Genomic DNA, 22,730 nt, shown 5'->3' with positions numbered 1-22,730 from the left:
CGGAGGAAAAAGCACCTGCTGAAAAATGGCGAAAATTCAGGTTTCCGTTTTTTGGCTGTAACTTTTGATGCGTTGATCGCAGCGTATTGGGACTGCACCCAATCGATTTCTCTCGCAAAATTACGTCAGAATAGTGCCGAAACCAATTTATTTCATTACTTTTCGAAATCGCGAAAATTTTCGCCAAAAATACAAAGGGGTTAACCTTCCTTTTTTTTTCACCAAAAAATTTTTCGTCTCAGAATTGATTCGTATGACTCTTTTCCGACCAATTGGACCCCAAGGAACTCAGAAAACGCAGCGAAAAGAGCGTGGGATCAAGAGAAGACACATGACGGAGGAAAAAGCACCTGCTGAAAAATGGCGAAAATTCAGGTTTCCGTTTTTTGGCTGTAACTTTCGATGCGTTGATCGCAGCGTATTGGGACTGCACCCAATCGATTTCTCTCGCAAAATTACGTCGGAATAGTGCCACAATTAGTTTATTTCATCACTTTTCGGAATCGCGAAAATTTTCGCCAAAAATGCAAAGGGGTTAACCTTCCTTTTTTTTTCACCAAAAAATTTTTCGTCTCAGAATTGATTCGTATGACTCTTTTCCGACCAATTGGACCCCAAGGAACTCAGAAAACGCAGCGAAAAGAGCGTGGGATCAAGAGAAGACACATGACGGAGGAAAAAGCACCTGCTGAAAAATGGCGAAAATTCAGGTTTCCGTTTTTTGGCTGTAACTTTTGATGCGTTGATCGCAGCGTATTGGGACTGCACCCAATCGATTTCTCTCGCAAAATTACGTCAGAATAGTGCCGAAACCAATTTATTTCATTACTTTTCAAAATCGCGAAAATTTTCGCCAAAAATACAAAGGGGTTAACCTTCCTTTTTTTTTCACCAAAAAATTTTTCGTCTCAGAATTGATTCGTATGACTCTTTTCCGACCAATTGGACCCCAAGGAACTCAGAAAACGCAGCGAAAAGAGCGTGGGATCAAGAGAAGACACATGACGGAGGAAAAAGCACCTGCTGAAAAATGGCGAAAATTCAGGTTTCCGTTTTTTGGCTGTAACTTTTGATGCGTTGATCGCAGCGTATTGGGACTGCACCCAATCGATTTCTCTCGCAAAATTACGTCTGAATAGTGCCACAATTAGTTTATTCCAGCACTTTTCGGAATCGCGAAAATTTTCGCCAAAAATACAAAGGGGTTAACCTTCCTTTTTTTTTCACCAAAAAATTTTTCGTCTCAGAATTGATTCGTATGACTCTTTTCCGACCAATTGGACCCCAAGGAACTCAGAAAACGCAGCGAATAGAGCGTGGGATCAAGAGAAGACACATGACGGAGAAAAAAGCACCTGCTGAAAAATGGCGAAACTTCAGGTTTCCGTTTTTTGGCTGTAACTTTGGATGCGTTGATCGCAGCGTATTGGGACTGCACCCAATCGATTTCTCTCGCAAAATTACGTCAGAATAGTGCCGAAACCAATTTATTTCATCACTTTTCGAAATCGCGAAAATTTTCGCCAAAAATACAAAGGGGTTAACCTTCCTTTTTTTTTCACCAAAAAATTTTTCGTCTCAGAATTGATTCGTATGACTCTTTTCCGACCAATTGGACCCCAAGGAACTCAGAAAACGCAGCGAAAAGAGCGTGGGATCAAGAGAAGACACATGACGGAGGAAAAAGCACCTGCTGAAAAATGGCGAAAATTCAGGTTTCCGTTTTTTGGCTGTAACTTTTGATGCGTTGATCGCAGCGTATTGGGACTGCACCCAATCGATTTCTCTCGCAAAATTACGTCTGAATAGTGCCACGATTAGTTTATTCCAGCACTTTTCGGAATCGCGAAAATTTTCGCCAAAAATACAAAGGGGTTAACCTTCCTTTTTTTTTCACCAAAAAATTTTTCGTCTCAGAATTGATTCGTATGACTCTTTTCCGACCAATTGGACCCCAAGGAACTCAGAAAACGCAGCGAAAAGAGCGTGGGATCAAGAGAAGACACATGACGGAGGAAAAAGCACCTGCTGAAAAATGGCGAAAATTCAGGTTTCCGTTTTTTGGCTGTAACTTTCGATGCGTTGATCGCAGCGTATTGGGACTGCACCCAATCGATTTCTCTCGCAAAATCACGTCGGAATAGTGCCACAATCAGTTTATTCCAGCACTTTTCGGAATCGCGAAAATTTTCGCCAAAAATACAAAGGGGTTAACCTTCCTTTTTTTTTCACCAAAAAATTTTTCGTCTCAGAATTGATTCGTATGACTCTTTTCCGACCAATTGGACCCCAAGGAACTCAGAAAACGCAGCGAAAAGAGCGTGGGATCAAGAGAAGACACATGACGGAGGAAAAAGCACCTGCTGAAAAATGGCGAAAATTCAGGTTTCCGTTTTTTGGCTGTAACTTTCGATGCGTTGATCGCAGCGTATTGGGACTGCACCCAATCGATTTCTCTCGCAAAATTACGTCGGAATAGTGCCACAATTAATTTATTCCGGCACTTTTCGAAATCGCGAAAATTTTCGCCAAAAATACAAAGGGGTTAACCTTCCTTTTTTTTTCACCAAAAAATTTTTCGTCTCAGAATTGATTCGTATGACTCTTTTCCGACCAATTGGACCCCAAGGAACTCAGAAAACGCAGCGAAAAGAGCGTGGGATCAAGAGAAGACACATGACGGAGGAAAAAGCACCTGCTGAAAAATGGCGAAAATTCAGGTTTCCGTTTTTTGGCTGTAACTTTCGATGCGTAGATCGCAGCGTATTGGGACTGCACCCAATCGATTTCTCTCGCAAAATTACGTCGGAATAGTGCCACAATTAGTTTATTCCAGCACTTTTCGGAATCGCGAAAATTTTCGCCAAAAATGCAAAGGGGTTAACCTTCCTTTTTTTTTCACCAAAAAATTTTTCGTCTCAGAATTGATTCGTATGACTCTTTTCCGACCAATTGGACCCCAAGGAACTCAGAAAACGCAGCGAAAAGAGCGTGGGATCAAGAGAAGACACATGACGGAGGAAAAAGCACCTGCTGAAAAATGGCGAAAATTCAGGTTTCCGTTTTTTGGCTGTAACTTTCGATGCGTTGATCGCAGCGTATTGGGACTGCACCCAATCGATTTCTCTCGCAAAATTACGTCGGAATAGTGCCACAATTAATTTATTCCGGCACTTTTCGAAATCGCGAAAATTTTCGCCAAAAATACAAAGGGGTTAACCTTCCTTTTTTTTTCACCAAAAAATTTTTCGTCTCAGAATTGATTCGTATGACTCTTTTCCGACCAATTGGACCCCAAGGAACTCAGAAAACGCAGCGAAAAGAGCGTGGGATCAAGAGAAGACACATGACGGAGGAAAAAGCACCTGCTGAAAAATGGCGAAAATTCAGGTTTCCGTTTTTTGGCTGTAACTTTCGATGCGTAGATCGCAGCGTATTGGGACTGCACCCAATCGATTTCTCTCGCAAAATTACGTCGGAATAGTGCCACAATTAGTTTATTCCAGCACTTTTCGGAATCGCGAAAATTTTCGCCAAAAATGCAAAGGGGTTAACCTTCCTTTTTTTTTCACCAAAAAATTTTTCGTCTCAGAATTGATTCGTATGACTCTTTTCCGACCAATTGGACCCCAAGGAACTCAGAAAACGCAGCGAAAAGAGCGTGGGATCAAGAGAAGACACATGACGGAGGAAAAAGCACCTGCTGAAAAATGGCGAAAATTCAGGTTTCCGTTTTTTGGCTGTAACTTTCGATGCGTTGATCGCAGCGTATTGGGACTGCACCCAATCGATTTCTCTCGCGAAATTACGTCGGAATAGTGCCGCAATTAATTTATTCCGGCACTTTTCGAAATCGCGAAAATTTTCGCCAAAAATACAAAGGGGTTAACCTTCCTTTTTTTTTCACCAAAAAATTTTTCGTCTCAGAATTGATTCGTATGACTCTTTTCCGACCAATTGGACCCCAAGGAACTCAGAAAACGCAGCGAAAAGAGCGTGGGATCAAGAGAAGACACATGACGGAGGAAAAAGCACCTGCTGAAAAATGGCGAAAATTCAGGTTTCCGTTTTTTGGCTGTAACTTTCGATGCGTTGATCGCAGCGTATTGGGACTGCACCCAATCGATTTCTCTCGCAAAATTACGTCGGAATAGTGCCACAATTAGTTTATTCCAGCACTTTTCGGAATCGCGAAAATTTTCGCCAAAAATGCAAAGGGGTTAACCTTCCTTTTTTTTTCACCAAAAAATTTTTCGTCTCAGAATTGATTCGTATGACTCTTTTCCGACCAATTGGACCCCAAGGAACTCAGAAAACGCAGCGAAAAGAGCGTGGGATCAAGAGAAGACACATGACGGAGGAAAAAGCACCTGCTGAAAAATGGCGAAAATTCAGGTTTCCGTTTTTTGGCTGTAACTTTCGATGCGTTGATCGCAGCGTATTGGGACTGCACCCAATCGATTTCTCTCGCAAAATTACGTCGGAATAGTGCCACAATTAATTTATTCCGGCACTTTTCGAAATCGCGAAAATTTTCGCCAAAAATACAAAGGGGTTAACCTTCCTTTTTTTTTCACCAAAAAATTTTTCGTCTCAGAATTGATTCGTATGACTCTTTTCCGACCAATTGGACCCCAAGGAACTCAGAAAACGCAGCGAAAAGAGCGTGGGATCAAGAGAAGACACATGACGGAGGAAAAAGCACCTGCTGAAAAATGGCGAAAATTCAGGTTTCCGTTTTTTGGCTGTAACTTTCGATGCGTTGATCGCAGCGTATTGGGACTGCACCCAATCGATTTCTCTCGCAAAATTACGTCGGAATAGTGCCACAATTAATTCATTCCGGCACTTATAGAAATCGCGAAAATTTTCGCCAAAAATGCAATGCCTTATTTTTTTTTTCATTTTTCGACCAAAAAATTTTTGGTCCCAGATTCGATTTGTTCGACCCTTTCCTGACTAATTGGACCCCCCGGAACTCAGAAAACGCAGCGAAACGGGCGTATGACTATCAGCAGAGAAACTACGCCGAAACAAGCAGAAGCTGAAAAATGGGAAATACTTACGTTCAGGTTTTTCGGCTGTAACTTCTCATGCGTTGATCGCAGCGTATTGGGACTGCGTCTAATCGATTTTTCTTGCAAAATCACGTCGGAATAGTGCCAGAAAGAATTTATTCCAACACTTCTCAAAATCGCGAAAATTTTCGCCAAAAATGCAAAGGGGTTCGATGGTTTGATGGTTTATTGAGATCTTTCCCATGGCAATGTTGGGAAATAACAAGAAAGGTATACAAAGTTGAGCTATATTCAGAGTCTCAAATCCAAAAACTTAGCCTAGTTTTATATCTAGTGTAAAGAGGAGCACAGAATAAAGACAGAGAACTACTACATAGACAGGAGTAGAAATATAGAGATAGAAGGATGCAAAAATTGGGAGAGTGAAAGACGGCAAAGACAATGTTAGAAAAAAAAAACAAATAGAATAAAAAATAGAATAAAGTAGAAACATAGAAACATGAGAAGAAGAAAGTAGAGAAATCTAAAATCTAAATGAAGAATCGCTATCAGGAGTAAGTCTCTTTTATCCGGAAGAGATGCTGATAGAGTGCACGTTTAAGACATCAAGCGTCAAGATAGACCTGAGTTCAGTCCGTGTGGTAGCCTGGTAGCAAGACAACGGAGTCCGAGATCTGCGAATGGAGCCAGGTTTCAGTCACAGCTAGCAGCGGCCGGAAAGGCGAGAGAGGCAGTGGAGGTAGCTACGGGGAATCGAGCCTCGTAAGCAGCCAGAGCGGCAGCCGATGAGATGCGGTGAATAGGAGAGCCGTCAGATTTTCGTAGGAGAATGACGCCCTCACGGTGCCAAACGTACTTAAAGCCACGAGATTTCGCAATGGCTTTGGTGGACATAAGTAATTTATGAAATTCAGAGGAAAGACCTTGATTTACATTCACACTGAAAACTCATCCCTGCTCAACCACGGGTAGGTCGGTTGTACGTAAAATTAGCCTTCCTTTTTTTTCGTTTTTTGACCAAAAAATTTTTAGTCTCAGATTCGATTTGTTTGACCCTTTCCCGACTCATTGTACCCCCAGGAACTCAGAAAACGCAGCGAAAAGGGCGTAGGACAAACAGCAGAGAGGCTACGACGAAAAAAGCACAAGCTGAAAAATGGCAAAAACTCAGGTTCGGGTTTTTCGGCTGTAACTTCCGATGCGTCGATCGCAGCTTATTGGGACTGCGTCCAATCGATTTCTCTCGCAAAATCACGTCGGAATAGTGCCAGAAAGAATTTATTACAGCACTTTTTAAAATCTCCAAAATTTTCGCCAAAAATGCAAAGGGGTCAACCTTACTTTTACGTTATTTTTGGGGCGAAAATTTGTCGACTCAGATTCGATTCGTTTCTGGCCGGGGAAAACCAATTTGGTTCCACTTTACGTGTATGAAAACGCATACTTTCGGCGCAGGTTGAACAAAAACAATATAAAAATATAAGGTCTGTTTTTTTTCGATTTTGAGTACGTATCTGTTGTCTGAGAATGTACAAATTGTCACTTTATTTGAAAACATCAAAAAGCAATGATATCATTAGGAGCGCTGTTTGAATCATGTTTTAAATTAAAATTAGCTAAATGACATCACAACAGGGGATGGGAGAAGTTACATGAATGTGATTACTTGTGTCACAGATGAGGCAGCTGGGATGGTGGGGGTCAGATACGATAGAATTTGTGTGACGTCATTTACGGATAACTCCTATAGGACAAAGCCGAGACAAAATGTTTATAGGGTTGTGAAAATGTTAATAAAACTGATGAAAAACATCAATCGCTAGGGTAAAAATGGTTTGACATCTTGTTATAGTTTTTTTAAATTTTTTATTTTTTTTTATTCATTTGCTATTGGTCCTGCACGTATTTTATGTTTAAACGATTTTATTTTATTCGTCATCTGATCTCAACCGCAATTATTCAGAATTCAGAATAATCCACATATATTTTCTTTTACATATATAAAATAACAAGGGATCTTACGTACAGAGAATGTGATTTGTAAGGTTTTGATGTATTTTAATGTCATCCAATATTCTCAGTAAATAACATTTACTAATCAATAGTACGGCCTTCTGGGATTGTTCTGAAAAAAAAAGACAAAGAACGAATAAAACAACGAGTGCGTTTCAAATTTACCAATCAATTTTGTTGAATTTTCATCACTTTCTTTGTTCACTTCAACAATGGAAAATCGATTACTTGTTGAATACCCTGACATATGTTGGATTTAAAAATATTTCCAACAGTTAGAAACCCGCAAAACTATGCTTTGAATGTGTTTTTGCATATAAATTTTTAATATTTCTACCCCTGAAAAAGAATAACGTATCTAATTTTTTGCTCACCAAGGGATTAGGCCTGAATCTATATGCCAACATCATCCGCTTACGGTAGGCATCAAACTCGTCATCATCCCGAGAAATTCCATCCGGTCTTTCGGTCCCGAGGCCTGCGCTGTCTAGTCTATTGGTAGCTCTGAAGGCAAATATATGATTACAGAAAAAAGTAATAAGAACCGGGAACTATGCGATTCGGTATAAGAGCCATGAAACATAGTCATACTATTGAGTGATTGAACAACCTACTTGTTGACAGGGTCGACTCGCCCGCTTCCTTCGCTGCCCAAACCTTGGCCCTCGCTCCAGCCTAGCTTTTGCAGCATTTGGAAACCTGAAAAGGAATGAAAGAGTTAATTAATATTTAGATAAAATTAATAAAGTTTATATCATAAAAGTGATTTAAACTAAGTCAATTGAATATTCGTCAGTACATAAAAACAGGTAAATCGAAAAAACAATAGACTACGTGAAAACTTGAGCAATGGAATATTTGAAGAGTGAGATATGTGTTTCTACATGCGTGGTTGGATCCAGATTTTCGACTATCTAAATTGTAAATTTTACTTGTTTCTACTTTTGAATTGCAGTTTTCAAAACATTTGTGTACCAAAATTAAATTGAAACATTTGATAAATGAATTTTTTCACCTTAATATGACTTACCGATATTATCTTCTTTTAATTTAAACTCCTTGTAGTCGCTGAGGTCTGGTTCCTTGCCCTGTTTGACTGCATTGTATTGCTCCATGAATCTCTTTAGTTCATCGGGTGGCAAAAAGTCGCCGATATGATGTTTCCCCTCCGCCTGGGCAGTCAGCTCTTCAGCCCACATTTGAGTCGCAACCATCTCCGCTGATCTTATTTTGTGTTCCCAAGTACCACCTTCCGTTTCTTCGTCACTGTCATATTCGTACTTATGCTTACCCTGGGCCTCGAGCCGTTTAACTTCCTCACGTTTTTTGAGCAGGTTTTGGTACAGCAGATTTATCTGCAATCCGGTGATTTACACTGTGATATAAACTGGCAAACAAATTTTGAAAGAAGGCAATCACTGAATTCAAAACAATTATCTATCTAATGATTTCGGATACTGAACTGTGGAGAAATGAATAGTTTAAAATGACAATAGTTTGCAAATCGGTGCTTAAAAATTTTTGAAAATTGACAATGAGATACTTTTATAATGGCAACTCAGAACTTCTTCAAGAAGAATAGAAAGTAATCTTCAATAATGTAAGGAATTAAGTACGTCTGAATTTCCTCTGTTAGTACCATAGACTTTTTTCTAAATAGATGAAGATTGTAACAATAGAAATTAGACCAACGACCAACATAAAAATTCATAAAAACAAAGTCGGTTTGTCAAAAAATGGTTGTTACATACTTCATTTCTATGTAATTGTTGTCAAATTACTGTAAACAACAATTGTAACAACTCAAGTTGTTTGTATATGTCAAGACTGAATCTGCATTTCCTCTATCTGACAGAGTGAAATGAAACGTTGTCTCCTTAATGAAGTACACAAAATATTTATATATCCTACAAGTTGTCAATTTACCTTATAGTGATCCTCAGCTTTTTTCCATTGTTCTTCACTGAGGTCTGACGTTCCAAATGTTTGTCTGGCATACTGGGCAAGGGCTGGATCACTCCTGGATATTTTAGTGAGCATAGGATTCACTTTATTGCTTGATAATTTAGACGGAGGTATGATAACAGCCGGTTGACCGATCTGTCCCGGTATTGCAATTCCGGGCTGTGGTAATTTTCCAGGGACATTGAGTCCCAACTGTGGGGGCCCAATTACGCAGCTGGACACAGCGACCTTGTTGTCAGGGTCACCCCAACGACTGCGCCTCTTTCTTTTGCGCTCTTCTCTAGAGTCTTCGCTGTAGTGATCTGGAATATAGCGAAACAATGAGAAATGAATTCAACCGACCAGATTGAGTGAGATATTTTGAAACAAAATTCAAACGCACTGTACTGAGATCCATGTTTTTGGGATTTGTCATGATCTTCGTTATCGCTGAGGGCATCCTCGGGGGAGTAAAGTTCCCCGCCATTGTTTTTACTCTCCTTGCCAATTTTTTCAGCACGAAACTTAGCGACCAACCCCCTGTACTGCAGATACGCTGCACTTTGCTTTTGGTGCAGAAACCTTGATTAAAACAATACTTAAAACTCTGCCATGTAAAGATATGATCCTAAATAAAATGCAACAGAATATACATATGTATTAATAACTGTACGTAGGTTTCATAATTTTACGACGTAGCCGAATGTTTATACTGAGATCAGAATATTTCTTCAAAGTTAATCGTGACAAGTTCAAAAACACATTCCTTCGGCACCTGTTACACATGGGGGATTATTCAATGTTACAACAAAACAAATACAGCTACGATTTTCTTGAGCCTATCAATTTTCAGGGATATTGTTTTGCGTCATGGCTTATCGTTGGTATATCAGTTATATCAGAACATATACGTTGTAGAATAGAGATGTGGGTGTATTATATTCTTCTACAAAATCCGTGAAGAATTTTAACAGCAGGAAAATAAATTCATCTAACACGTCGAAACCCGGATCAATGCTGATGGTCCGTGTCAATGGAATGAAGCGGAACACGTCCGAAACGTGATTTGAACAAAATGAGTACACATTTTTTCAAGTTCCAGCGATATCAGGTAGTCGCGACATTTTGAGAAGATATGACATGTAATGAGTTAAAACAAGAGTTACACAGAGGAAAATATGAATTGGGGGCCAGTGAGGACAGTAGTTACCATAGTTTTGGATCTTGAGCATTCTTCTCGCGGACCTCCTGCTCAATTTCGTCGCCGCAATCAGCCACGATCCGTGCCAGTTGCTCGGCCTCTACGGGACACACTTAGAAACTTTTATCAGTAGGTGCAGAATAAACAAAACCCAACAAGTCAATTCGGTCTTGCATGATAATTGAGGGACGTGACGTAGAAGGGGAATCAAGACATAGGCTTTTTTCAGGGATAAATAAACAAAATCATTTTCACTGTGCTTTGGCAGAAGACCACTAAATGTGAAAAACGAGGTACTTGAAATTAGGCATCGCTGTTTATTTCTTACGTTAATCAACCCATGTGAATAAACATTGGCCCTGATTTCATTTGTACTTGAATGCTTAGCTATGAGTTTTCTTTTTTCTTTGAAATGCAAATATACTGAAAATTGCAATATGTGAAACGAATTATTTGAACGTTCCTTACTTTTCTTAGTTATTGTTAAAACAAGTAATGTGGATAAATTAATTTCTTGTTTATAAATTCGTCTGACTGTTTCATGAATAATTCTTCAACAATATCAACTTATTGTTCAGTAATAGTATCGCGGATAAATAGATTTCTTGAAAAGCTTGCACTGACTACAATTTTCAAAGTAGTTTGCAACAGTTTTTTCATTGATCTTAAAATTTATTTTTCGAATTAGGTATTCCCCTTGTCCATCCATCTCCTCAACTATAATTACTTGTCCACAAGAGAAAAGTATGTAGAGACAAAAAAAAATAAAACAGAAATAAAGACAACGATAATCTTGAGTGAAACTTTTTTTCAAACATCCGTGTATTCCATGCTAATATCATACCTAATTGACTATGCGGCTGGAGACTGTGCAGCTGTCTGACAGGAGGCGGCAATTGCATGTTAATTTGTCCGACAGTAATCGGAACCTGGGGAGGATGCTGTACAGGATATGAAGTTTGCGGCGGAATGAGGTGCGGGGGTGGCGAATTCTGTATTATATTAGCCGGAGGCAGGACGTTGGGAGGTGGAATATTCAGGTTTGGCGGTGGTATCGAGTTTATCGTGGAAGTGATGGCGGTGTTATGTACAGGCGGAGGCGGCCCCGACATAATCATCTGAGGTACGACGTTGGGAGGTGGAACGTTTGGAACGCTGGCGACGGTGACGACAATGGCATGGGTACTGATGGGTAATATATTAGGAGGGATCTGCGACATGGGTGGCATGATGCTTGGCGGCGGGATATTAGGCGGCTGGCCGAGACTAGTGGGTGGTGGAATATTGCACTGTTGCTGAGTTTGCATGACGCGTTGCTGCTGCTGTGTCTGATTCGACACAGGTATATTCTGCATGGTGTGACTGGGGGGTGGAACATTTTGGGGTATTTGCCTCATCCCAGGCGGGGGAACGTTCGTGTTTGGGGGTAAAGCCTGCATTGAAGGAGGAGGAGGCGGGGGCGGGGCTCGAAGAACGTGGTGAGAGGGGCTAGGAATGACGTGCTGGGCATTGCCGACATGGGCGTTATCCATGCCGCCAAAGTTCATGCTGTTCATGTTCTTAGGGGGTGGTGGCATCCTGTGAATACCCCCCATTTGGACGTTGGGACCCGGCATGATACCGCGAAGGTTTGGAGGTGGTAAATTGGTCATTTGCATTATCGGTTGAGACATTAGCGGCGGAATGGTCGAGGACGAAGACGGAGGCTGGGAGACGAGCGCTTGGTTCATACTTGGTGGAGGGGGTGGGTATTGCTGCTGATTGAAATGAGGGTGAGGAGGAGCGTGGTTCACATTTGGCGGAGGCTGGTGATAGGTATGCCTGTTGTCAGGGCTCGGCGACGGTCTACGTCTTGTAGGCGACGGGCTGGACGACGAGCTGTGTCTTCTGTCCGAAGACCTCCCTCCCCATCTGGAGTCGTTTCTCCTGCGTTCCCTCCTGTTCTCCCAATCTCTGCTTTTCTCACTGTTCCATTTTCTATCCCTGTCGTTTCTGCTGTTCTCGTAAGTCTTTTCCTCCTTCTTTTCCTCAGTTTTTATTGCCACCGGAGCTGCCTCAGACTTTGAGGAACTCTTGTTGTTCGCGATCTTTCTGAACTGATCCAAAAAACTGCCATCATTCGCGAACAAATTTACCGTCGACGACAATGCCGAGGACAAGGAGGAGGAGGAAGTAGATGACGTGACTGGCTTTTCCTCTTCTTTCCTATAAATAAACATCGCGTTGAACTCTCTTGACCGACATGCAATCTTGTGCCAATTAGGTGCCAAAACATGACGATGGCTATTAGGTAATTGCATTCTATATATAAGTTGGATCGCACCGTCGATCCATTTCGATAACGAGTTTCGACAAATACGGTATGTTGCCATTCAGCAATTGCTTGTAAATTAAATATCCTTGCAATTGAGCAACTAGGTATGTATGATTCGATGTTTTCTTTTTCTGTGGCAAGCTTTGTTGAAAGACATGCAGCGAGACATCGATCGCTTATACAGTTTTGCAAGATAAACGTGAAATCAAGGGTGAGATTCCTGTTTGCAACCAAAACATAGGTTGTCTGCAAGGCTAAAATATTAGTCAGTGAATGTAAATTACTTGGGAGGAATCGCTGTGGCGACAGTTGAAGACGGTGTCGAGGAGGCGACTGAGGACGCCGATTTCTTCACACCCTCGACGGCCTGATTTGCTTTCTGCTCCTGCATCTTAGCTTGGATCTCAAGCTTCTTCTGCTGTATGATTTGTTCCTGTTTCGACATCTGGGCGAACCTCTCATTTCGCGATGTTTTCGACACAAACGGATCCGATCCTTTAACACCGCGGTACGCCATGTTTACTGTGTTTGGGTATCATCTGCTACGTCACGCCTACCACACCACGTGACCACGACCAGCGTTCTGCGCCTCCGTCGGTAACTAAACTAAGGCATATCTTCAACGCGATGTCGGGCTTATCGGGTAACTCAGAATCGTCGGTAACTACAGGATCACAGTTTTCGGGCAGGACTTGAAACCTACAATACTGATTGTAGTTGTGGTTACCTCGTGTTGCCAACGTAATATTACTGACAGTTGTTCAAAATTCGAACGCGAATCTCAGGGCGATGATCTTGTACGAGAATCTCTCACTATAAAGCGCCCAATTGCTTAGAGTATTCCCTTAAATATTATTCAGTCAACTGCTATTCGACCTTACGGATAATAATGATTTTTTTCAAATTCTCATTAACTGGTACAATAATTTTATAGAACTCAACTCTCACTTCGTCATGTATGTATATACATACATACCTGTATAAATTGTACAATAAATTCAATTCAGAGATGTATTGGTGGAATGTCCGAAAAAATTGTAATAACAAACAAATGAACGAACAAATAAATAATTTATGTAATATGATATGATGAAGAGCAACCGTTTTTTGTATTGTACCGTTGTTCGCTTCCAGCAACTTGGGGGATGCCCCAGTCGACTTCGACGTTGACGTACATGTATATCTCCAAATATCGAAGTCCCCGTAATTCAAACGCGAAGAAGCTCAACAGCCCGATTCTGTACAGAATTTTGAACAAAAACACTCCAAGACATTTTCCTTGACGCAGAAATAAAGAAGCTGAATGAATTCTAAGAATTTACTATCGAGATTTTTTAGAATCCATTCCATTTCTCTGTTCCTGCGTCAAAGGAAAATTTGTGGGACTCTTTTCCTTCAGAATTAGATACGCGAACTTCGATATTTCGAGATATATACGACAACGTCGAAATTGACCAGAACACCCCCTCAACACCTTGAGCTGCAGAAACGAAGAAGAAACTGTCTCACGCTTACAAAGTAACTTACACCATTGTAAACAGTATAATTACGCGAACATATACAGTGGAATGTTGAACAGTTAAACATATATTATACCTACGTGAAACATTAATAAGAATCAAAGAACATACGGTACTTCTGACTGTACATTTACTGATGTGAAAAGAAAAGCGGTTTGTTACAAAAAAACATCAGCAGCCATACGATCATAATTTCACTTAGTCACATTTTAAAATAAGGACACCGCAGATTTACTGTAGAATAATTTCTAAGTGACTGAATCATTGCAATATTACCTGTTGTTATGAATGTGGAAACGATTTACACGAACTCTCCAGGTTTCCAAAATTTAAAACTGTTAGCAGGAAAACAGATTTTCGTTTCTCCATATCTGTATTTAGATTCTAATTCGTAAAGTTGTAGACAAGAAGTATTATGTTTCAATAATCCGTCCCGTAACAACAAAAAAAAAAGTTATAATCGATCGTTGAAGAAAAACGTTTATGGTATTTAATTTCACGTTGATAATATGGTCAGAGTTGTCACTACGTATAGAATTAACAGTGAGTCTCGAATTGCAATCATCCCGGGTCCAACGCCTGTGTGTTTGAATTATAATTCTGTTTGAAATCTACAATGCTCAGATAATGTTTAACCATGAGTAATGTTATCATTCTTCGCGAATGCACCTCGGTCCGTGTGATGTGGCAAATCGCACCTGCCATTTATATCATTCGGTCATTATCTCCAGCCGATCATTGCCAGTCTATCACCGTGCCTTGGTCACCCAGCTCGTTCAAGACAGTGATAGTTGATACTTTGTACCATGATTTCGAAGACCAGCGTAGACTGCCTCATGTTCGTTGCGGTAAGTCCCGTGATTTCCATAAACTAACCCAAGGATGGTCAGGAACCAAGAATTCAGTTTCACACTTTTTAGCTGCTGGTACTTCCGATGTCGGCAGATGGTGTCCTGGTGAGTGCGGAACGGCTTCTGGGCGACACATCATATCCCGGAGCTCTTGGCTCACCGGTCGAAACTCCCTACTGGGAGTTCATCCTGCGGGAGTTTATCTTCAAAACTATATCACCGCCTCCACCGGGTAACAACAACCTCTATAAGCGACTGCTCGAAGCCCCGTTCTACGGGGGACCATTTCCCGTCGTAAGCCTGGATGGCAAAGACGATGCTCAGCTTTTGTCTCGCGGGGACGTCTACCACCTGCCGAACGGGGGTTGGATCATGTGCCAAGAAGGATGCGTCGGGTGCAAAGTGTGCCGGGAACTGAAGGACCTCATTCCTCCCACCGTAAAATGGGTCATGAGGAGAGTCAAACGACCAGTTCCATTCGCCCGTTCGAGATACGATCTTCAGCTGACGGTGTCACCCCGGGATGATGGTAGTTTTCACATGAAGAATCTCTCGCCGAGTTCCTACGTTTACGTCACCTCGAACAGCGGGGTCTTGGACAGTTTCTCGAAGGCCTTGATCAGCCAGGACAAAGGTAACTTGGGGCCGCAATATCCCTTCGGGATGACGAAGTTGCCCCGAAAAATCACCCACGATAATTCTTCACTGGGCGAATACAAACCTGTTTCGTCAACCGAGAAAGTGGACAATGGCACGAAAGAGGTTGACGTCTTGATCGCGACGAAGCGTATCACCTCGACCTTGGTCCCAGAAACACGGACCAACACGTGGTTTCCGGCAAATAGGAAGATTACAACAAGCGAGATACCCGACAACACTGACCATGAGAGCACTTCTCCGCTGGGCGAAAACGGTCTCGTCACTTCCGAAATGGTGGAAAATACTACGAAGAAGATTCAGACAACCTCAACCTTGGCCCCGAAAACTGAGACCACCATGTGGCTTCCAATAACTACGAAAACTGCACCAAACGAGACGCTCGACATCATCATTGGAGGCACTTCTTCGATGGGCAAAAACAGTTCCGTGATTAGGGAGATGATGGAAAATATCACGACGAAGGTTGACGACGAATTGTCCACCGCCTCGCAGCTGATGACCTCGACTTTGCCCCCAGAAACTCGGACCATGACACGGATTCCGACAAATAGAAAAATTACAGTAAGTGGGGTACCAGGCAGCACGGAAAGCACTTCTTTGCTAGGCAAAAACTCTACCAAGACGGTGGAAAATGTCACGAAGAAGGTTGACAACGAAGTCTCGAGACCTTCACAGCTGACGACCTCGACCTTGATCCCAGATACTGAGACCAAGATGCGGATTCCTGTAAACAGAAAACACGGCCGTGAAATACTGTCGGGACGGAGGAATCTACAAAGGAAAACTGACCACAGTGGGGACGAAAAATGGTCTACCAAGAACCCACAGTCGACTGAAGGTTCGTTGACCCTCTTCCAACCGTCCAGGGTGCCTAAAGTCGAAACGATTGATGTTGGTTATCAACGGATCAAGGATTCTCGCCTTATCCTTGGCATGGATCAGTTCGGTGAAAAACATCTCGTTCATATTGTGCCGGCTGGTGATTTGGATCCGGATATTAAGACACCGAGGTTGGTATACAGGGAGAACAAATTAGGTCTTGTTTCAGAAAAGGGTGTACGTTTCGTTTGATATACAACTTCAAGCAGAAATTTCTCATATTTTTTCCGACACCCTATAACATACCAACTGCAACAATAGAATGAAATTGAAAATGGTGAAAGCCGTAACGAAATAAAAATGGCTTGGAACGCCGAGATATAGTTTGAGAAACTCGAATAGCTGAACCATTTGATTCTGATACGACGTATAGAATTGGAAACATACATATGGCGTTATTGTTAAACTTTTGTCGCTTCACGGAAAGAACTGTGCCACGGGCAATGATTCTTTCGCCTATGGGAAACGTAATATACTTTATCCGCTAGCTTTTGTATCGTATTGTGATTGAATTTCAATAGCTGCTCTGCAAGTTATAATGAGAATTATAAACGGAAACAATTGAAATCAATCATAATGGCGGACGATTTGTTATACCTTGTAACAATAACCTTCCAATTTCCGATACTCGTTCATAATATTCCTCATCAACAATACCGCAGGAGCATTATGTCAATAGGGACGAAAATGTTCTGCTAATAGGGTGGCCTCGTTTGTATAATCACTGTTATCACAGCCCGTGTAATCAGTGCACTTGTCTTATTACAGTATCCAACTCATTCACAAATAGTTGTAAATCCAATTTTGAGGATAAACGTACATGCGTAAGAGCAAATCATTGCCGTATGAATGACAGTTATCACTAGATATGTTACAATACCGCAATGGCTATGAATTCTGTAAAATCGGTATACTTTAATAGAACGTGTGATCCGAGAAAATCACTAGTATACATAAAATACGGACATTCGATAGAATTGTCCACAACTATTTTGCTCAAATACCACGTCCGTGTGCACTTACAGTGTAAATCATCTGAAATATTTTGTTTCTATTCCCAGTGTAGACATCAAAACTGATCTCTTTTATCGGCAGCCTCAGTCACACCTGGTGAACACATCGAAGTTTACCAAAGATGTTTCGAAGTCCGAGGATTCTCCATTATATCGAAAAATTTTCCGACGAGTGATGGACTCATTGAACGCTAACAAAATCGTGATAGAGAAGTTCCTATTCTCGTCAAAACGAGATAGGCAGCCTGGTCACATTTACAGGGACGAAAGTGAACAAGCCCCAGTGACGTCCAATTACTCCAGAAGCATCTTGGCCAGTGATATTGACCTTGACAACCCGAAATCCATCACTCACCCTCTTGAGAATGGAGACGCAGTCCCAGGGGACGTCTTCGAGGCTCCTCGTTCCATTCTACGAGACGCGTCATCTTCAAATTACAACCCAGCTACGCCACAATTAAAACAGTCCTTGACGATCGGCCGTGAGCGGCCAAAATCCAAAACATTATTGACGTGGAGACGGCAATCTGAGCGAAAATCAGCTTCACAAGAGGTATTGGAAAACAGAATCACCGAAAACGTGACTGCGAGGATTGCTGGTAACGATAACGACACCAAGTCATCCGCTCTCTTCAACGAGTCGATTTTGGCCGGTCACAATCCGGAGAAAGACGTTGGGCACATTGCGGACACCTCGACCTCCATTTCGACCGTTACGTTGGATGGAACACAAGATGCAAAGCAGAATGATCATCGTTTTCGGGAACCGGACGTCATCGCTGGTGATCCAACGTCTGGTGAAGAGGATCCGAGTGTGTCAGCGAAGCAGAGAAACAGCTCCAACTCATTGATTCTCAAGGAAGTGGCTCGGTCTGTTGTCAACCATGCGAGTACTCTGCAAAAATTTGCCGCAATGAACAGTACTCGATCGAAAATTACGGAGGGTAGCGAGCGTTCCATAGGCGGGCGGGAAAAGGATGTCAGGCATACGTAGTTATGGTGTGAAGAGGGTCATATCTAGAGATGAAAAGAAAGGTTTGCAGACATGGTTAATTGGTGTATGGCTACGTCGAGTGAAATAACTGATTCGATGAATGTCGGATCTGGTATTGAAAATTTTCATCTAGATTAATGCACAATCGACCCGATCGAATGTTGTGAAAATTCAAAGTACCATAAACAATAAGTGGGAAGTTTTTTTCCCGTTTACTTTGCAGCCCTTTGAGGGCGGCCATCCTCAGAAGTGCAATAATTTTATTCTAATTTACCTACAATATACAAAATACTTTACAACTGCTATGAGAACAGGGAATGGAAACCGGTTCAAACCACTATTGTTATGTTATACTTATCTAAATCAAGCATGCGTAAATTAATGAATGAGAAAAAACCGAGCCACTCTCAATCTTTCAAGAAATAGTCAAGTCTGTGGAAATAAACTAATTGTAAGACTAAAATCACGTAAGCGGTCAGGCTAGATTTGCCGTTGTCGTCAAAGTATATACGATGCTTGAAAATGTCAACCAGCATCGAATTATCAAACAATTGCATTTATTTAATGAATTTTTTTTTTGTCGGAAGCCATTTTCCATTTGCTATTTCGGTTTTAGATCAGATACTTACTGTTATTCGAGTCTTTTCAATTCTCAAATCCTTATCACGAACATGCTTCTCTTCGAATGCGAAAATTCGTAAATAATTTGAAGAAAGTGCTAAGATTTCATTTGCAAATGAAGTATGTATCATTCACGTTCATGTTAAATGAATACCCATCGCAATGAATAAATTTCAAATCTAATTAATACCCTTTAGTTTTATGTTCAAAAATATGTTCGTTGTATGTGTTACTTAATCATTCGAGTTGTTACACTTCGGTCGAGGAAAACAAAAAAGTAAGAATTAAACAAATGAAAAGTATACGATAATATATTGTAGTTAGACTCGGAGAGTATAATACAAAAGCGATCTCGTTAGTCCTCGGAAATCTATGTTCCCGCAAAAGGGTCTCCGCATGCAGGGGTTCGAATCCCAGAACTCCTTGAGGCGAGAAGTTGTGGGTTGGTACAGAGTGGGAAAGGAAAGAAATATGGGAACAAAATGGGATAGAGAGATGAGGAAAGGTTGGTAATAAGCCAGGGAATCTAGAGTCACCTCAGGATGTCCAGAAGGGGCTTCGCTCAGGTGTGAAATAAATATTCCCATCCCTCAGGACTGCGAATAACTTCCATTTCCACCCGCGTATTTCTTCCAGGCGTATAACCCAGACCCGATCCGTGTAATGGGAAAACAATTCTACTATTGGTAAACAACTCACATTGTCACTATTTCGTACCTGCCCGGGAAAAAATATTTTTATATGATCAGGTGAGGTCAGGTGAAATTATATAACGAAGTTTACCCAATAAATTTATACAAAATTATAGGCATACGATATTGTTTAATCTTATACAAACGTTTAAATGATTTTATCCGAATTCATAAGATACGTAAAACTTCGAAAAAATGTAAGTTTAATATAATTTTACATGATTTCATAAATTTGAATAACATGTAAAATTGTATGCGTATATTTTGTATAATTTTATCAGGTCAAATTCGATGATATAAAAACATTTTTTCCGGGTATGCCCGATTTTCCATGACCAAACGAGCATAATTATATCATTTTTCAAGATTCCGATTGCAGAATATTTCCGTGACCATCATCGATTACTTATACTGATACAATTGAAATGAATATTATAAGTATACTCACATCAATACAAATAGCCTTTGTATAAACTGATAAACATGTTTCATTTACTGGAATCAATTATGACTTGTCTCATACGTGGCGTGTAAAAATAACCCAACCGTTCATCAATGTTAAAATTAAATTTTTTCAACTCAAATAGGTAAATGTTTACAATTCGTCAGAAGCTGCTGATTTATCAGTTTAAACTTATTCCAGTTACTTGCTCCAGTTATCAATGGAATTGTGAAAATATTTATCCACGTAACGAAGACTCGAAAACTAGGTCAAATAGATCAATTGTTCGTTCAAATTTGCCAGCCTACTAACAGGTATAATATATATATATATATATATATATATATATATATATATCTGCACGTAGCAGACAGCTGATTCGCTTCTCTCGCGATAATTAGACAAGTAACACTGACTTAGGCATCTCACTCAAGCCTGTATCCCCCTTAATTAAATATAAGCAGCGGGATTACCTCCGCTTCCCGACTCTATATCGGGATGTATCTTACAGCCTGCTCTTGGCGGCTCACAGAAATCCTTTGCAAAGTTCTCTCTCTCCCTCTTCCTCTCTCGTTGTCTCTCTGTTTCGCCCCACCTCTTGCCGAACGTACGATGCTGACACAGCGGAGAATGATTCGAATATAATGTTGACCATGAGCTTTGAATAAATCCTCTGCTCTGCAGGGTGATCGATAAGAGAATAATTTCTCGTATTAATCAATGGCTGGTCCTGGTCTCAAAACATCGGGTATAAGATTCGAAAAAATAACAAAACTTCCGTCAGCTCTTGAAAATGGATATTAAGTTTGGGAGGGGGAAGAGAAATGTGAATTAAAAAAAGATTTTTTGAGGCAATTTTTTTATTTATTTTTTTTTCATTCTTTTACAACCACATTTTCGCGGTGCGGGCAAAACTTTTCTGAAACATATTTTTTTCATTCCGATTAAAATTAAGGGGCAGACATAAATATGGACCAAACATGGAGGCTATCTATCATACGAAAATACGAGGGGTTGACCAGGGTCCCCGTAAGTAAGTTGAAACAATTGGTACCGTGAACTCGTTTTTGAATTTCTTTGTTTTGCCGTTTTGTTTTTTGTTTTTTTTTTTTTTTTTGTGGTTTTGTTTCTATTCAACGGTCCGACTCTTTTCGCTTCGTTTACCTTAAGCTGCGAGCACGTCATTACTAGACAATTTTTAATAACGCAAACGAGATTGGGTAAAATACGCGGTAACTGACTAAGAGATAACGTTTCGTTGAATATTAATGAACTACCCGCAAAGGTATGTAAAGAAGGATGAGAAAAAGAAGTAGCGAAATAGAGAGAAACTGCGAAAAGGCAGCTACAGTAAACGTATGATAAATAAATAAATAGATGAATGACAACGGTAGTGAAAAATTGGTAAAAAAAGAAAAAAAGAATCACTTTTACATCGTCGGAATAACGGCGAAAAAATTTGGAGACAAAAAAAATTGAGGAACATGTACTTTACATAGATACCTTTCATATTCATGTCCAATTCATCCGCATGTGGAACTGCAGGTTAAAATTCCAACTATTACAGCTGATGTCGTTTATCACCTGACATTTGCACTATTGATTGCTGTATTTTATCACCGATTTCGAATCGTCGTTTTAGTTTCACCTCGTGCCGCGGGCGCAAATCCGAAAAATATTTACGCATGGCAGATTTTTGCCAACGTTTCGCGCTCCGATGTGCAATATAATATTACACACGTTATTCTTCTCGTAGTTTTTTATTTCCTTATATTTTTATTTATTTTACTTTTCTTTTCTCCGTCCCGATAATCTCTTTTATCAATCAAACCCTCGGGTAAATTCGTTTGTAGCCTGATTAATTAATACGGAACGGCCGACGAATCGAGCGAGCCTTCTTGTTTCTTGGACACGCAATCGCGTCTCTACCTGCCTACCTGTAATCAATACGAATTACAGTCAGACTTGCTCAACATCTATCAAACGTGCTCGACTAGACGCGAATATAACGCGAGAGGCTTTTACATTTCCCGATCGAACGGAGCTGAATCAGATTCGGCACTTTAGTTATTTATGTCTTTTTGTGTTTTTTTTTTTTTTTTGTTTTTTAATCGCGGGGAAATTCCCAACACAGATATTCATATTTTATTATTCTGTCGCGTTGTGATTTTCGCCAAATGTTATGGAACTCTACCGTGAATGGTTAATTCTGGAGAGATTATAAGAAAATATAATACAATGTAATAAACCCGGAAATTTCATACCACAAAATCTTTGAAACTCACCGATTGTCTCGATCTTCGGGCTATTGAGGTTGTTCAAGGAAAATAATTCAGACACTTCACTGATCTACAAAAAAAAAAAAAAAAATTTAATGGTGTAATTTTAGTACGAACTGAAATGATTTTTTAGACGAATCGAAGAGCTTCAATAATCATTACTAATCGAATGGTTCGTGCGCGATATATACTCGTTGTTTACTTGCAAAAAAGTAAAAAGAGAAGAAATAGAAACGAACTGCTTTGATCCTAGTAAATTTATTAAATTTCAGCACATCGTTGTTCGAAC

At 40.5% G+C, this 22,730-nt stretch overlaps 1 protein-coding gene across 2 annotated transcripts; it reads right to left on the bottom strand.

Annotated features, from left to right (window-relative positions):
- Window positions 1–6,923: 6,923 nt before the first annotated feature.
- On the bottom strand, window positions 6,924–13,035 carry LOC107218673 (SURP and G-patch domain-containing protein 1). Of its 2 annotated transcripts, none has more exons than XM_015656622.2 (9): window positions 12,775–13,035; window positions 11,021–12,381; window positions 10,186–10,288; window positions 9,379–9,557; window positions 8,958–9,298; window positions 8,062–8,386; window positions 7,646–7,730; window positions 7,406–7,535; window positions 6,924–7,143 (listed from the first exon to the last, which is right to left on the bottom strand). In XM_015656622.2, exons 1-9 carry the CDS (start codon window positions 13,005–13,007, stop codon window positions 7,117–7,119), a joined length of 2,784 nt encoding a protein of 927 aa, XP_015512108.1. In that variant the 5' UTR covers window positions 13,008–13,035; the 3' UTR covers window positions 6,924–7,116. The 2 variants fall into 2 exon arrangements, with proteins under 2 accessions (XP_015512108.1, XP_046595989.1); XM_046740033.1 differs by having other exon boundaries at window positions 10,186–10,276.
- Between the last annotated feature and the right edge of the window lie 9,695 nt (window positions 13,036–22,730).

The sequence above is a fragment of the Neodiprion lecontei genome, chromosome 5, assembly GCF_021901455.1.
Source record: "Neodiprion lecontei isolate iyNeoLeco1 chromosome 5, iyNeoLeco1.1, whole genome shotgun sequence".
Lineage (NCBI taxonomy): Eukaryota > Metazoa > Arthropoda > Insecta > Hymenoptera > Diprionidae > Neodiprion > Neodiprion lecontei.
The sequence above is the reverse complement of the archived record's forward strand: the minus strand, read 5'-3'. Positions and strand labels throughout refer to the sequence as shown.